This window comes from Pipra filicauda, unplaced genomic scaffold (assembly GCF_003945595.2).
Source record: "Pipra filicauda isolate LSUMZ 115617 unplaced genomic scaffold, ASM394559v2 scaffold76_size2844353_pilon, whole genome shotgun sequence".
Taxonomy (NCBI): domain Eukaryota; kingdom Metazoa; phylum Chordata; class Aves; order Passeriformes; family Pipridae; genus Pipra; species Pipra filicauda.
The window spans coordinates 722,285-739,054 of record NW_024104942.1 but is presented as its reverse complement, the minus strand read 5'-3'; the positions used below and the strand labels follow the sequence as shown (position 1 = coordinate 739,054).

Sequence of the window (16,770 nt, the reverse complement as noted above, 5' to 3'; positions counted from 1 at the left end):
GTTCAAGCATAATCACACAACTTTTCTTCTTTTACTTTAGTTCTCATCACTACCCACTGTGGTACAGGCTACTCAACATTTGCAGTGAAATCACGTGATCTTTGATGCTAGTATTGGTATTGTGAGGTACAGTCTGGATCTTGCCAAGGTGGCATCACAAGCAATGGGACTGCTGGTGAACCTCACTGATTGCTGCCTCTCTGCATAAGCAACCATGGGTGATCTGTGTGCTCAACACATCATTAGTGTCAAAAGGGGATTGAACTGTGAGTTCAGTGGTTAAACAATTTCTGTATTTGAGCTTTGTTTGAAGTGCTGGTAGCTGGGGCAGTATGAAAAACAGGGAGGAAGTTCAGACCTGCTCCTCTTTTTTGTTTGTTTGTTCTTTCTTGGGGGTTGTGAGGATGGATCTGTGTCAGTCAGGATCACCCACTCCAGAAAACTAAGGTTGTGGTTGTGTAAAATGGATAAAAAGAGACAAGTCCTGGTGGCAAAATTAATATTTGGATACCAGGATGAGTAGTGGCCCAGTGGGATGGAAGGGGATCATGTTTCAATACTTCAGTAATTATGGTTGAAAGATCACTTAAAATAAGATACAAAATGACAATAAAACTTTATTTTTAAGTAGATTTCATTGAAGAGTTGCTTATTATTTTGCAATAAATTAAACAGCAAAGATGCTACATACCTGTCTGTTGAGTACAAACTTATTAAAAGTACAGCTTATATAATTCTTATATAATTTAAAACATATAAATTTTAACACATGTCAATTTATAATATATTTACATAGCACAATAGCATCGTGGAGCTCACACTCACACTTATTAACACTTCACAGATTTTTATGAAAGCTATCAGTCTTGTCTGAATGTTTTCTTGTTATGCACAAAATTGTCAGTCATCCTTGTTTTTCTTCTGAACTTGATAATCTTTTCCCATTACTCAGCTTGATAGTCTTGCACTTCCTAATAATCAGCAGTTCTTTGGGATCTAAGATTTGTTTCAATGTTCATAGTGTAGTTCAAACAACAAATAGTATCCATATCCTGTCTTGACTCCATGGTGTATGGGAGGAGAGGATTTTCTCCCTGTGCTGCTCTCACCCTTGTGACAGCCTTGCCAGTTTTTATCCTGCATTGTCTTGGCTGTGGAGCTTTTTGCATCTCCCTCGTACTCTTCCTCCCAAGGCAGGGATTTGCCTTGCCAAGATCCAACCACCCTGAAGGATCTTGTCAGGATACTCTACATAGAGTTTACCTGGCTCTTCACTGCCTCAAACACTTTATTTTGAAGTGTTGGGTTGCAGCTGGTTCAAAAGGTTCAGGTAGGTTTTGGATTTTAAAAATCTGGGATATGAATCCCTTTCCATAAGGGTGTACACTGTTTTCTGGGCTTCATCAAAACTTGTGTGAGTTGGGTCTTGAGCCTTTTTGGCTGTTGCTTCTCTCATCTGATAGTCAATATTGATCTGGAAAGGAAAAACCAAATGCCATTGAAAACTTAAAAATGTACTCTCTTTCTATATCTAATGTTTTCAGCCTTAAAACTCAGTGTGATGGTTCAATGTCAGAACTGCAAAGTGAGGGAATTTAGGTACTTATATTCCAGTTAGGCACTGAAATTGCTGTTCATTATAGAAGTGCAGTTTCTTATGGAGTCAGAAGTAATACAGCTCAACAATGGACTACTTGGAGGAACAGCCTCCAGTTAAAGAGAGAAATCTTGTGTTGATCGTCTCCAGTTTGAAATATGACCAACATACAGAACTTTCAATTTTCTAGAAGGTCCACATATTTTAAAAGACAAGAAATTACCCATGGTGCTTCTGCTAGCAAACTCTAGGGATCTACAGACACCATCAGTAATTCAAACTGGGCTGACTCAGCAAGAAGCATCATGTGCTAAGCTGCTGAGGCCTTTGCTGAGCTCTGCTATTGGTGTTGCCAAGTACTGGCCTGTATTCTGTGACTCTGTTTGTGAGATCTGATAATCTTATGGCTGAAGACAGCAATGATGCAAGTATGGTCATGAAAACATGTGTCTATCTCTTCCTCTTCTGTAACTGAGTGAATGTGTGAGTACGTCAGTGAAGCTACACTTTTATTTTCTCACTGTCCAGAATCCTTGTAATGTAAGACTGCACTGACTGACTCTGTACATACCTGTTTAATAGCATCTGACTGAACAAACTCCTCATAAATCCTCTCTGCTTTGCCATGTAACTCATCAGACTTGGTTTTCTTGTAATCCTCACAAGCCAACCAGAACTCGATGTTTTCCTCGCTGAACTCTGACTTCAGGAACTCCCGAAAGACACCTTGACCACCTAAAGCCAGACACAAATACATCTTCACTTATTGACCAGAAAGGATAAAGTAAAGAGCAGGAGTTGTATTGAAAGCTGATATAACATCTTGCCAAAATACACTGTTCTTCCCTTCTTCACCATACTACAGATAGTCTAATATTAAGGCTGGTGGGAGTCTTCATAGTTATGTTCAGTGTTTTTAGATCTAGACCCTGAGTACCATATTATATCAGTGGGTTCTAGTCCTTCCTGAACAGACTGTCTTATGGTACAAGTGGAAAGAAAATTCCAAGTTACACTAATGTATTATCCAAGGATAGAAGACTGAACTAAAAGCACTGAAATGAGCTATTTGGGGGTTATTTGCTGTACTGGAAATGGAAAGAAGAAAAAAATCAACTTGGAAACAAAGCTGTACTTGTGGCCATGGTGAGAGCTGTAAAAAACTGGAATGCAGCTGGCCATTCTCTGGCAGTGTTTATATAATGCTACAGCTTTGCCTATTTGGTGAGGTTGGACAAAAGTTTGTCCTCAGAGTCATATTGAAGTAATAGACTTACTTTGGCTGGCCAAGAGCTTTTCCAAAGACTGTGACCACTGAATAACTTCCTCTGTAGAAAGCCTAAGATGACAAGAGAAAGAAGAACTTTAAGCAAGAAGTCATGGGGGTTTTTTTGCACATCTGAAGGAGATAAATTTTATTATTATATTCTAGGAATATGTATACCAGGTATTTACTAAACTTATGGTTTTCTCATAATTTGAGACCCTGGAGACAGCCTATTTTCAGGAAAATAATCAGAGATGGAAAAATGTGCAACTATGATGTTGTCCTGAATTCAGTTCCCAGGAAGATAAGCTTCTACTGTAATTGCAATAAAGTAATTTTGTACCTGTACTTCTATTTCCAAATTTCTGCAAGAATGGTAATACCTCCTGCTCTTCACTTAAGTGTGAAGCACTGTTTCTTGTAAATCTTTAGAGAATAGATACCAATGTCCTTCTGATGAAAATGGATTTAACTGAGTTGTCTTCTCCCTCACTATTTTATGCAAATACATCAAATCACTAAGAAAACATCTCTAACTCCATGAATAGTTTCTATTTACTAATGTTCACCTCTCTTGCAGTTTGGAAATTCTAGGCATTATTATAATATTTGTTGTTCTACTAGTTTAGAAATGAAGTAGTTTATTACATTGTAAACTGGCTATAGTTATATTTTATAACTTGTTTTATCTCAGTACTTACATGACATTTCTAGTGTTGGAAGTCTTGATCCCAGATTCAATATGTGGTACCATGCACTTCAAATAGTTTTTGAGATCTGCACCACTGAAACAATGAACAGACATTTTTGTAATCCATTAAAATTACAGTTGCATTTAAATTCCACTTAAATTTTCTTCAGACTTTTAAACAGAGACAGACAGGTCCATCCTATGACTGAAGTCTGGGAAGCTACGTACCCAAGCAATTTTTTTGAAAAGACTAAGAGGCCCCCCCTGTATCCAAATCTACTTCTGATTACTTAAAGCAATCAATTAATTGATATGCCTCAGCTCATGCCTTTTTTAATGTTGCTGCAGTCCTGGGCTTTGAGCAGGCTTTTGCAGTCATCTAGCCTGAAACACAGTGCTAATTCTTAATCTCCAAGATTAGCAGAGTGCTATTTTCACTTCTAATACATTAAAGTTTGTACGAGTTGTATATACTTACAAAGACTTTTGCTTCTTTTTATGGATTTTGCCTTCTGCAAGCTTGCAGTCTTCTCTTCCATTTAATTCAGTCATGTTGTGAGAAAAAAAAAATCCTGGCATTTTACTTAACTTCAGTGTGAAGCGACTTTTGCAGTGATAATCCTCCAAGCACCAAATGTCAGCTCCCTGCCTCTGCTGCTGCCTTTTATTGACGCAGGCAGACCTTCTAGCTGGTGTGAACAGATCTGTTTATCATGTATCCTCACCACAAACTGGAAGTTCCCTTTTTTCAGTGCACAGTGACGTGAGTCTTTTGAGAAAGAAAACAGACAGCGGTGTCTTGTGGTCGAAGTTAAACCGGATGACACTGTGTGTGTCTGTTACCCAAAAAAAAAAAAAGAATCCCCTCTAGAACTTTGAATCCTTGTCCCTTTCTGATTGGTACTTGCAAATCAGTAATATTTCTTGCTTTTATCAAATGAGCTGCAAATACTGCAGTCTTTTTCTTCATAAAATTCACCTGTTACATGCCCATGACCTGAAATTTTCAATTAATTAGGTGGGTTTAGTAGAATACTAGAAAAAAGTACTTTAAGATACTCCAGTATTAAAATTCCATATGCAACAAGCTATATACAAGTCACCAATTACGTTTCAAACTAGAACACTATATTGGACAGAGGCATCTGGTTTGTTTAGACATGTGCTGTGAAAATATTTAGAAGTGATTTTCATAGGAAAGGGTTTTGAAGCAGCAAGAACTTATTTAATTTGGTGTAATTTTACCAAGTCAGATTATTTAGAAGCACACTACCATATTTCAGGAACACCTCCATAATTTTAAGTGACTTGGCACATATAAATATTAAGTTAAAGAGCTGCTGTTGTAACCACAGTGTGAATATTACAGCAGGTTTGAGGGAGGTGTGCGTTTTTTGTGCATACTTAAGTTCCATTGCAAAGAGGAAACCATGGATATAAAACAAGATGAAGAATTAATTGTAACTCTCTGTCTGGGATGATGATTTAGATGTTGAAGTACTTGATCTGGTCCCTGGGCATCCCAATTTCTGCTTGATTGCTTGTTGGGTTTTTTTTTTTGTATTGGTGGTTTTGTTTTGTTTTGTTTTTCTGTGACATTTTGAAGATTTTGTTGTACTAAATAACACGTACGACTTTGATTACTTATAAATAGCTCATGACTGATGCGAGCAGGGCTGCATATGATCGTGGTAACTGCTCACACATCTACAACTTCCTAGTGAGGTGTGATGCAAAGGACTGGGAGACCAAAAGCTGTCTGCAGACAGCTGTGCGCGCAAGGACACACCATCTGCATCAGGGTGGTTTTAACCGCAGGAGGCTCCCGATCCTCAGTGTTTAGTGACACAAATGCGTCTGCATAGGTCGTACTGCAGGAAATATTTATCTCCGTGCTATCAGGTAAACACTGACCTTTGTGCAGCAGAGATATTTACCAACTGCTCTTAGCCGCCCTGAATAAGGCTAAAAAGGAAGAAAGAGATGTTATCAATACTGTGTGTGTTTTCGTACCCAGCGTGCTGGGCTTTGACATTCAGCCCCCTCAGCACCTCATTGTGTTTCCTCAGTTAGTAGCCGTCCTTAGTGAATTGCTGGGAGGGTTTTAGAGATGCTGCATCCAAACTCATCTCACAAAGGTGCAATAAAAGGGTAAAAGGCGACAGACAAAAGTCACATCGAGGGGGGAGAAAACCGAAATCACTATTTCCTATCGTGTATCTCCCGGTACTTTGTAGCCTGAGGCTAGAAGCAGGGCAATGTCTTGAACTTACAATTACAAACCGGTATAAACAAGCCACCAAAGACGTTCTGTGAGTCTAAGAGGGATTAGATAGAGTAGATTCCTTGAAGAATAGGATGGTTCGTTTGTTTATAGCTACTCTCAATGCAAGACTGTTGACAGTTCGTTTGCAAGACAAGGAATGTCTGTTCTCCATTTAAAATGAAATTACTATCTTTACTTTTGGGATTTGTTAAATATATCAATGCATATAACAGGTGTTGCATCAGACCTTCCTCTAAAAAGGGATTATCATGTGGTCTTTGTACTTCACGTTCTTGCGATAAATATTCTCTTGAGTAAAGAAAGAATAATATTCTTGTAATTTACATCAAGATAATGCCATTGTCACACAATATTTGAATTGTTTTCCAGATACTTTATTTTTTATAGAGGAGATCAGATTTATTAATATTACATAACAGTGTCACTTATACCACTGGACTCTAGGGGAAGTGATAACCTTTGTCTTTAGGATCCTGGTGCTAATAAAGACAGTCAAAAGTGAAGTAGGAATAGGTGGGGTACTATACTGTGAAGGAAGAAAAAGTAGTGGTTAACAAGCAGACCACCTGCCATCAGCTGATGTTCTTATGTTCTGTTGTTCTCACATCCTCAATTAGCAATGCTCTTAATACATGGGAGAGTCCTCTCCTGTCTTCCAAACCAGTAAACCCCATTCCCTGCACTACTACTGCTGCTCTTTATTCCTGTGCAAAGAAAATCAGAGCTGCCTCTCTGGTTCACTCTATGCCAGGTCTCTTTGTCTACTTGTGTAAAGATTCGTTTAAGACTGGGAAATGCAGAAAGAAGACTGGGAGTTACGAGTATCTGATTTGGAGAAGGGATGAACAGTGTGTACCTAGGAAAGAAGTTTGGCTCATAAACTTCTTAGCTTAGGCCATAAGAAGTGTAAAGGCAATGTAAAACAACAATATTCTCATCTCTTACTGTAAGCAGTGCTCAAACTCTGCAAAATCAAAGCTTATTGCATTTAGTAGCAGACATCTCAACGTGGAAGTGTGATTATTATTCACTTTTTTTCCTCCACTGTGGATAAATACTTTCTTCCTCTGAGCAACTCTGATATTCAAGACATCCTTTTTTTTTTTTCCTCAATGGCATGTTTCACAGACTTTGATTCACTCTATGCAAGCCTACTTGTCTTTAAAACATTACTTGTTGAGTCCAGTGCAAGTTTCCCAATTTCAAAAATGGGAAAAATTGTCTACAAGACTTAGGTAAATATACAATTACAGTGAGAAGGCAAAGAGCAACTGCAAGATTCATAGGGCTGACACTAACTTTTCTCATTACTTGGGTAACCTTATACTTCCACAGAAAGTCTGCAGACCACAGAAAACCAGGAAAACCCCTGCATGGAATGTCCAAAGTTAAAAGTGCTTTGCTAACTATGTGTTTGGTTATTGTAGGGGATTCTGCTTTGCACAAGAGTTGGACTAGATCCCATGGATGGACTAGAGGTTGATTACCTACAGCTTGCACCATTTTATTGCTCTGAATATCTGACTTGACATTTGCAGTGTCAAAAGGGCTACTGATTTTTAACTTGACTTAGAAAATATAATACTTTCAAACCATAGGCATACATCCATATTCAGGGGCACTATCTTTGTTTCCTGTAGACAGAAGTGTAGTCCAGGTTCTGGTGGGGCTTAACATGATTCCCTGAGGTATCATAGTTATGTCCAGAGCCTGTGGAAAGCTTTTGCATAATTTCTGTCCTCCTAATTTCCTGGGTTTCTTTCAATTTCCTCAGGAGATGGTTGGTAATAGACCTGTCTTTTTCATCTCCCACTGTCTTAATCTACCCATATAACACTTTCCTCTATTTCATGCAGAGCATGATGGCTAATTGCTGCTTGAAATACTTCCTTACTTAATAATCAGTCTTCTTCTGTGTTATTACAGGAAATTGCAAAAAGGATATTTTAAGCCTTACAATTGTAGGGCTTATTAGAATAATCCCATCATTTGATACAGAATTCTTTTTGTCCTAGGGTTTGACCCCATTGCCTCGTTTAACTCTGTCCAATAAAGGGACAGAGGAGCACTTTTTGCAGCAACAGTAGCACAGGTTGCCTTCATCAACTGATTTCTGCTGATTTCCAGATCTCTTGTAGGTTTGTGATAAGTAATTAATCCAACTTAATGTGCACAGAAAACACTTGCAAATATTTGCTAATATCCAACCTGTTTCCATGCATTGTTTTCTGTTGTTTTTGGTGACCGGTTGGTAGAGTGTAAGAGAGAAAATATGAGAATTTCCATGGTTACTGGACAAGTTTGGTTACAGCGAAAGGATAAAACGTTCTGTGAACTCTTAAGTCCCATTTGCTGGTGTAAATGACTTCAAGCTTCTCCTTCTGACTTCTGCTTTTATGTTTCTTTTTGGTCACTCTTGACAATTTTTAGCTTCACTGCACTCTTGCTGTTTATCACAGAGTTCTCTGGAGTTAAGCCTGACCACATCTGCTGAGGTTGAGTGCCCAGCTAGACAGTGCTGCCCCACTGCAGAATATCCACCTGCCCATCACATAGCTGAGTACCAACTACGAAAACAAGTGATTTCTTTGAAATGCTGCTGTCTTTTATGTGACCTAAAGAAGTCAACTGCTGATAAACCATCTCTCTACCAAAAAAGAAAAAAAAAAGGCACTTAAAGGAAATAGAAACTAGTTTTTATGTGGGAGGAAACAGTGCTCATTAAAAAAAAAAAAAAAGGTGGGTTCTTTTGAGGTGCAGGGATGATATGTTGGAACATTAGGATTTTCTCTAATAGCATATAGTCAGTCCATAACAGTCGTGGTATCCATTATGATTTATTTTTATATCTAATTTCTGCTACAAGCAAAAGTTTGCTCGAATGAAATACTGAAGCCATTAAGATAAAAATCTTGCTACTGGTTTTAGTGGTCTCATTTTTGGTGTTGGAATGATTTGACTGAGAATTGGTTTCTTTGAGGACTATTGCTTTTGTTTGAAAGTTCAGATGTTCCCAATGTTAGCTGTTGTTCCTAATTAATTCAATGATAGTTTTAATTTTGGAACCATTGAGGCCTAACTGGGATTGAATGGCATTGTACTTCTCAAAATACAAGAGGACTTCTATATTTGAAAAACAAGTGAAGGCTGATGCCAACCTAGGTCAAGGAATGCCACAAACTAAACCTTGGGCAATGATCTACCACTTGAGGAAAGTCTTGTGGTGTTTGTTGTGTGGGAGACCTGACTCTGGAGGACAAGTAACCAGAGCTTTCCTGCAATCTGTTTTAGCTCTTTCACTTCCTCAACATAAAATAACTTGACAGAAACATTCCTGCAAACTGCCAGTTCTACCCAAAATTGCCCTGTCTGTCTCTGAAGTATCTGCAGGATACTTTTAGGGGATTTTTTTTTTTCTTTTAGGGGTTCCCCTAGCTTCTGAGGGAACCTTGTGGAGTTTTGGGGGGTTTTTTTAGACCATGGCAGCGAAGGAGAGACCTGTCAGGAGCTCTTGAAATCACTGTGGAGAGCACTCAAGTGATGTTTTCCCTGGTTTTATGAATCATATGGAGATTAAAATACAGTCCAGTCTCTACATCCATTCTGGTATGCCTACTGGCTCTGTAAAGAGATGGCAACAGGTCTTTCCTTTATCTGTCTAAACCTCTAAATGTTTCCATGGGCACTGTGCTTCCACCTTTTGTGACTTCAGTCATGTCACTCACCTCTCTGGCTGTTGTAAGTGACCATTAGCTACTGTAAGCCTTCGAATTTAAAACACTGTGGAATATAAGTTGTTATTATGGTTACTATTTTCTCTATGGCATCTTTTCAAACTTTCATGACTCAGCTTTACAGAAAAATACTAACAATATTTTATTATAAGTGTTTTTAGCATTAACAGTCGTGTGATTATAGGATAGAGTCAGTGCAAGGCATTAGATGTATATTTTTCTCATGATGCTGAAGCACATTTCACTGATATGCATATCCAGTAACTCTCCATTTTTTTTGGTGACCATTTCTTAATTACAGTGTAATAAGCTTGTACAGTTTATCAGAAATCAGATCCTTTTCTCTCTGAGGCTTTGCATCTGAAAAAAATTAACTGTTTGATTTCTGTAAAATCAAAGGACTTCTGGTTCTCAGCCAGACTGAGTGACACATGGATTGACAAAAAAAAGGGGGGAGGGGGAGAAAAAACTGCAGTACAGTGACTTTTGGGTGCTGATGCTGATGGTGATGCTTCCTGTATCTGCTGTTTGGTAGCGCAGGAAGTGTTCATCATGCACCATCTGGGAAACGCACACATTTCTGATTATCTCCTCACATTTTTATGCACTCACACACTGCACTGACCCAGCATGCTGTTTCTCATGTTTTATTAAGCAAAATAGAGTGAGAACAGGACCTGAGGCACTGGGGTGTGAAGCAGAGTTCGCTGAGTTATCGCTGTCAGCGTGGAAATGTGGCGTGAGCAGAGTGCAGCTGTAGCTTTTGAACTTGACAGGCTTCAGTTTCATCTGAATCTTAACAGTGAAAGATTAGGTGCTTTTTCTCTCTTACTGTTTTAATAGAAGTTAAAATTCTGTATCCTTCAGTATTAAAGTAACAAAAGGTTTGATTCAACGCAGCAAGCTAAAACTCATGGTTTCCATTTTTAAAATGTTTTTAAAAACTTTTAAACAGGAAAAGTATTCCTGAAGCTTTAAGTGGGATTATGTTCATAAAGACTTCTCTGTAGGATTACAAATAGTTTTAAGTGTCTATTTCATGCTTGGTGTTATAAATTTTCTGGCTGAATTATCACATCAGTCCTGGCCCAAATATGGCTCTTGCTTTGACCAAAAAAACCAAAAAAAACCCCAAAAAATCCTCACAGGGATGGGTTCATCCAAAGATTGCCTTATTACTGGAGACCACTCCAGACACAAGGAGAATCTGTCCTGACACTCAGAAAAACAACCAGATGTATCAGGAGACTATCTTGGCTGAGCAGGGAACTCACGATGGAGCTCAGATTTAAAAAAAACAGCGTACAGGGAGCTGAAGAATGGACATGTTAAAAAGAAGGAATTTAGAAACGTTGTCCAGGGGTGTAGAGATGTTGTTGGAGGGCTTATCAAGGAGGTGAAACCAGGCTCTCACAATGCTGTGTGGTAGGAGGATGAGACACAATGGGTGCGGATTTGCACAAGAACAGTTTTTGGTTATACAGAAAACCTTCTTCCCCCTTAAGGGCAGCAGAGCAGGCTGCCTGCAGATCTGGGTCATCTCCATCCTTGAAGATTTTCCACAGCAGACTGGATAAATTTCTAAGCAACAGGGTGTTGGAGTAGAGACCTACTCAGTTCCTTCCCAATCTGATTTATTCTGAGATTCTATGTATAACTAATGAATAATGTCCTGACTATAGAAGTGTAATTCAGTTAGGAGAGTCCTACTTAGGAAAGAATGGTGATTGTAGAAATTATTACATGTTTCCAACTTGACTTTTTTAATAAGAACTACATACTGGAAGTGCATAATTCAAATTACCATTTCTTCCATCTCCCTCTGAAAATCCTTGCCTAGTATATAGGAGAAGTAGCAGAAAGTTACTTCAAGAAATGGGAAAATTGGAGGTAGCAATGTAGTCTCAATTTAAATCTATGGAGATTTAAAAGCAACGTGTTTTCTGTGATGTTCTCTTAGAACCAGCTCTTCTTGTGATGAACCAGGAAAGGAAGAGAGTTTAGTTGTATTTCCTGTCACTTACTTTGAATCTCACCTGCTGTCTACTTTGACTTCTCAGGAATCAGAATGTTTGCAACAGAAAGACTTGAATTTGCTCTCATTTATTGTATTTGCTGTTTTATGCTATACCACAGGGACCAACCCCATCCTCCCTCCCTCCCTTCCATATGACTTGCACCTGACATATCCTGAAACACGGGGACATCTTGCCCAGAGAGGTGGTGGATACCTAGGAACATTCAGGGTCAAGCCAGACAGGGCTCTGAGCAGCCTGATCTGATTGAAGGTGTCCCTGCTTATTACAGGGAGTGGGACTGGATGACCTTTAAAGGTTTCTTCCAACCCAAACCATTTTAGGATTCCATTAAATGCCTGTACTAGACTGGCTGCTACTTTTGAACTGCTGGCACCTCTGTGCATTTGAGGAAATTCAGCTACCAGCAGTTGGCATATAATTCCTGAGAAGAATGTGGGCAAACACATTATTACAATGCAAGACTACTGTAGTTCTTAGAAAACTGAACTGCTCTTTGATCATATAATATTTAGTTAAAGACAGTTATTTCTAAGAAACAAGTGGGTTTATGTTTGACAAGACAAATATTCCTGAATGTACCCACCCATATTACTGGTGCCTGTGCTTGGCTCCTGTTTTCAAACATGCATCACCCAGGATGCCAGTCTGAAAGCTTAACAAAGCCTTTGGTGCATGGGTTTGATTAAGAACAGCCTAATCCTTCACATACCTTCTCCTTGCAGAGTTGAGAACAGAGTTTATGTATATGCCTAGGGTTTTACTAAAATAAATGTGTGCTTCTTTGGATCCCTACAATTCTCTCTCATCCCTAACATGTGTGGGAAATGACTCTTTAATTCACATCTAAGTTACAGGACATAGGCCATAGATGAGCCTTTGTCATTCAGAACCACTGCTCAGTTCCTCGTTAATTATCTACCTGGAAGCCTACAGACAGGAGTACTGATTAGAATCTTTATTCAAAAGAGGATTTGTCATATCCTCAGAATGGATTTTCCTAATACGTGTCATTCTCAAAACACAAAGTGACTACCATGTCACACCAGTTCCTCACCCGTGGTGAAAACTAATTATTTCAGCCTTGTTTCTGTGACCTCCACAGACCATTAAAACTGCTCTTCCTGCAGCGTGGGCTACGTGTTGCCAGGTCTGAATTCCCCATGGCCTGTGTGCTGTACATGTCAGTACTGTAAACTAGGTGAGTTCTGACACATGGGGCCACTTCCCTTTGATTTTGAAATGAATTTGAACACATGAAAATTCAGTGTGCAAACCAAGATAACCAAATCTGGAGGGAAGGTTTCATATGAGCAGCAGGAAACGGAACCCGCTGAGTTTCACGACAATAATAGTTTTGCTCTTAACTGCTGAGCTTTTTTGTGCTGCTCTGAGTTACTCTGAAACAGTCATCAAAACTTGATATAAAAGTTCTTCTAACCTCAGCCTGAGACATGGGGCTTAGAAACCACGGGATAACAATCCTTTATAAAGATAGCTGTTCTATTGGTTGGCACTGCCTAGGCAAGTGCTAAAAGGAAGCAAAAGAGACTTTTAAATATATTTTTCTTTCTTAAGAGTGTGAGATACTTGTAAAAACACATGTGGGTACGTATGTGTATATATAACTTTACATTATTACATTTAAATGGATATTAGAGATAATAGAATGGCTCCTCTCTTTCCATACGTGATACATAACATCAGAATGTTTGCAGCAGATCTGATTAATACACACCTCTTAGGAAATATTCGTAGATGCTTGCATGTGTTTTATTAATAATGTTACTTAAAAGCAGCTTTGCAACTTCCAAGTTGCCAAGTTGCCAAGTTTCCTCTCAAATACAGTTTGTTCTTGGTTTTCATTTAAACCTTGTCATATTTAACACTCAAGCAATGTATTGGAACACATCATGTCAGTGACAAACATTGCACAAAACCTGTTGGTGTTAGAAAATAAAATATAAAACAAGTATTATTCTATATAGAAGCATGGGGGTAATTCTCTTAGATTTGCTTAGAATCTGATTACACCCTTCAGTTTTACTGTGAACTCACTTAATGTAGGAATAGCCACAGTAAGTGAAGGAAAAGGAAGGCGACTTGGGTTTTTGGTTATTACATTCTCTTTTTTTGTGTGTTAATGTCCTTGAAATGCTAATGCTTTCTGTATTTGTTTTTCTGGAAACTGCAGAATAGCTCCCCCCCAGCTTTTTACTCTTAATGAAGAAATCAAGTCAGGTAATGATGCAGTTTGAATGAAAATCAGCAGAGCTGGAGTGATCTCTGCCAAACTTCACCCTTAATTGTAATGGTAAGAGACACTTCCCTCAGCTTGGAAGCTCTTTCTTTCTTTTTAGCTCTCACTTCCTCATTGCTGTTATTCAGAAGGATGAAACTCAAATTTTCTGTGAGTTTTTTTGCTCACTTAAGACTGTAGAGAAGTCCCAGACCTTTTTAATGTAAAGGTTGGGATCTGTAACCAGAATGAGTAAAGGCAACAACTCAGGAAACAAGAAAGCTAACTTCTGAGCTGAATAATAAATAGGACTTCACTTGGACCAGGACTCAGACACGCAGTGAAAGATTAATTATAAAATTTCTCCTACCAACGGGAGAAATTCCTAGCAATAGGAAATGGCAGGACATTACCTGCAACGGGAGAAATTCCTAGCAATAGGAAATGGCAGGACATTACCTGCTTTATGGTTCTTCTCCTCTAGTGAATTGGCATGTCATGCCACTTATTTTTCATGTAGTAATTGGTTATGAATAACTGGACTATCTCCCATGGGAAGACTTTTCCCGTTGTCCTGACTTTGTTTGGTTATATTTTGCTTAGGATCTTGCATGTGGCAGCTTCCCCCTCACATAAACAAATATTGCTGATTGGAAAATGACAACATCAGGAAGGCTTATTACTGCTGGGGAGGGGGAAAATGTGTAAAATGACATTCTGTATGACATGGCCATTCTAACTTTGGCCATCAAGGATGGTATAAGTAGAATCTACTAAACACAAAGCTACAGTGAACCTTGATGAATATTTAATAGATCCTTTCTGTATTCTCATGGTTCATGCAAATAACCCTCTAAAGTCAGGTCACAATAAAAGAGAGACCTAACAACATTAATTTGCGTCATTTGAAGCTCAGAACACTGTTTGCATATTGTTCTCTTTTTTTAACTCGTTTCGTCTGCTGTTGTAGCAAGATTTGTATTTTACAAGCCAACCTCTTTCTGATTCCTCTTACGTTCATTGAATAACCAGCACCACTTTCACTTGTCATCTGGTTTAATCTCACTGTGGGTTGCTATGGAACGTTCCAAATATTAGGGAGCTGCGGTGTTACAGAGCCCGAGGCTCCATGTGGTTTCCAGTCACAGAGCAAAACAATTGGAAAAATACGATCTTTGAACCTGAGAAACTAACACAGACCTCAAAACATTGCAGCACATGGAATATATATTTTGCGACACTCACGGTTTATGATTGAATGAGGTTTCTGTTTACCTGATCTATCAGTTGATAGGCTCACGTGAAGAACAGACTATTCTGCTATTTCTGCAAATGTAATTTCTGGGAATTTTACTTTCTTGCTCTCATTGGCTCATACTAATACCTGGTTCCTTTTTGCCCAACTTGTGTTATACCTTGTATTCATAAAAGAAGGAAGAACACTTACAACTTCAGTGAATCTCTTCAGAGATTTCTTGTCCAGTTTTTCAATACTTGCAATATGCTGCTTGCATTTTCCAGAAATGGAGGGCTGATGTCAAGACAAAGAAGCAAATAATATAATTGCCTAAAAAGTATATTTTTATGTATCACACTGGACCTGTAGTTTATCTGGATTCTTTTCCCCTTATGTTCATCAGCTTTTGCTTTTCATTCTCTTCTTTCTACGAAGCATCTCTGTCAGTGCTAGAGACCATTCAGCCTCTCTATCTGGCAATGCTGCATGTGGATGTCGAGAAGATTGCAGGGTGCAGAAGGGCTGTGGGTGAGGTAACACTGAGAGGAAACTGAAACAAAGGAGCTGGTAAGATGGAAAAAATAAAGGAATAAAAGAGTGAGAGGGCACTTCTCCCATAGAACCTGCCACTGTGCTGTGGAATGAGCCCCAACCCTGTACTTTTTTCAAGGCAATAGACTTCAGTGAGATGAGGAAGAAGCTGTTATATTCATTTTCTCCCTAAACTTGATAGCAGAGTTTAGCTTGAAACTTCATGTTCACAAAGCTTTCCATGAAAATAACAATGAAAGCTCAGTACTGTCCCAAATACAAAATTTGCCAAGGATATGTGAAGTGAGGTTTCAGAAAAAAAAAGATTCAGTTTTAATCTTCCCAGTCTTTTGAGGATGGTAGTTAGATCTCTTGTTAGCGTACACTGGCTCCAGGAGCGATACAGAAAACCCAGCCTGCATAAATCTGTTTGTTCTAGAATTCAAGCCAAAGCTTTAAGGCTTTCCTCTTGTGCGTGGTCTCAGAAACAACTGGAGCACCTGTGGCCACCAGTGCATCTGCAGTTGCTATCCCCGGGGGCTGGCAAAGGGAAACCACTTCAGAATGAGTGGTTTTCCGCTGTCTGTGCAGTGTTTATCAGCCCTTTTCAAAGGTAACTTATTCCTTTTCACTGTTACAATGGCCAACCAGATGTGGGAGGGAGGGCACACCCGAGGTTTAGAACAAACGCAATACCACGATTCTTTGGAATAAACTTGACAGTCTGTCACACACGCAAAGCACCTGCATAGCAGTATGACATTCCTCTTCTCTTCTTCCTTCTATGTAATTGAGTCTGACTGCCTTTGGTGGGATCCCTGCTGAGAACTAGCTTATTGCAGAATATTTTTGTTGCAGAGGCAGATGAGGAAGTTTTATGCAGCATCAGCAGAACTGTAGGATGCTCTATAATTACAATAAAGTGATTGTTGTGAGCTCACCCCGACAGTGAAAAACACTCATCTTATTTCAGAAGCAGATAAAAGGAAGTCACTGGGACATGGGCTCTAAGAAATCTGTGATACTGCTAGAGTAGCACTGGGAAGTTTATTTATCATTCTTAGGAGACAAAATTGGAGTTCTTTGGTGTGTTTAATTACAAAATTCTAATTAAAACAATGAATTGCACTGAATTGTACCTATATAAATGA

General features: G+C 38.8%; 1 protein-coding gene across 1 annotated transcript; it reads right to left on the bottom strand.

The window, feature by feature from the left end:
* Positions 1 to 650: 650 nt before the first annotated feature.
* RGS1 (regulator of G protein signaling 1) lies at positions 651 to 4,214 on the bottom strand. Its single transcript, XM_027713368.2, has 5 exons — positions 4,034 to 4,214; positions 3,566 to 3,649; positions 2,875 to 2,936; positions 2,169 to 2,332; positions 651 to 1,474 (listed from the first exon to the last, which is right to left on the bottom strand). Exons 1-5 carry the CDS (start codon positions 4,132 to 4,134, stop codon positions 1,289 to 1,291), a joined length of 597 nt encoding a protein of 198 aa, XP_027569169.1. The 5' UTR covers positions 4,135 to 4,214; the 3' UTR covers positions 651 to 1,288.
* Positions 4,215 to 16,770: the final 12,556 nt, after the last annotated feature.

Coding starts and splice junctions, on each gene's coding strand:
- RGS1 (XM_027713368.2), bottom strand. CDS start 4,134: ATGCCAGGATTTTTTTTTTCTCACAACATGACTGAATTAAATGGAAGA. Junction 2,937..3,565: donor TCCAACACTAGAAATGTCAT/GTAAGTACTGAG, acceptor TTGTCATCTTAG/GCTTTCTACAGAGGAAGTTA. Junction 2,333..2,874: donor AAAGCTCTTGGCCAGCCAAA/GTAAGTCTATTA, acceptor GTCTGGCTTTAG/GTGGTCAAGGTGTCTTTCGG.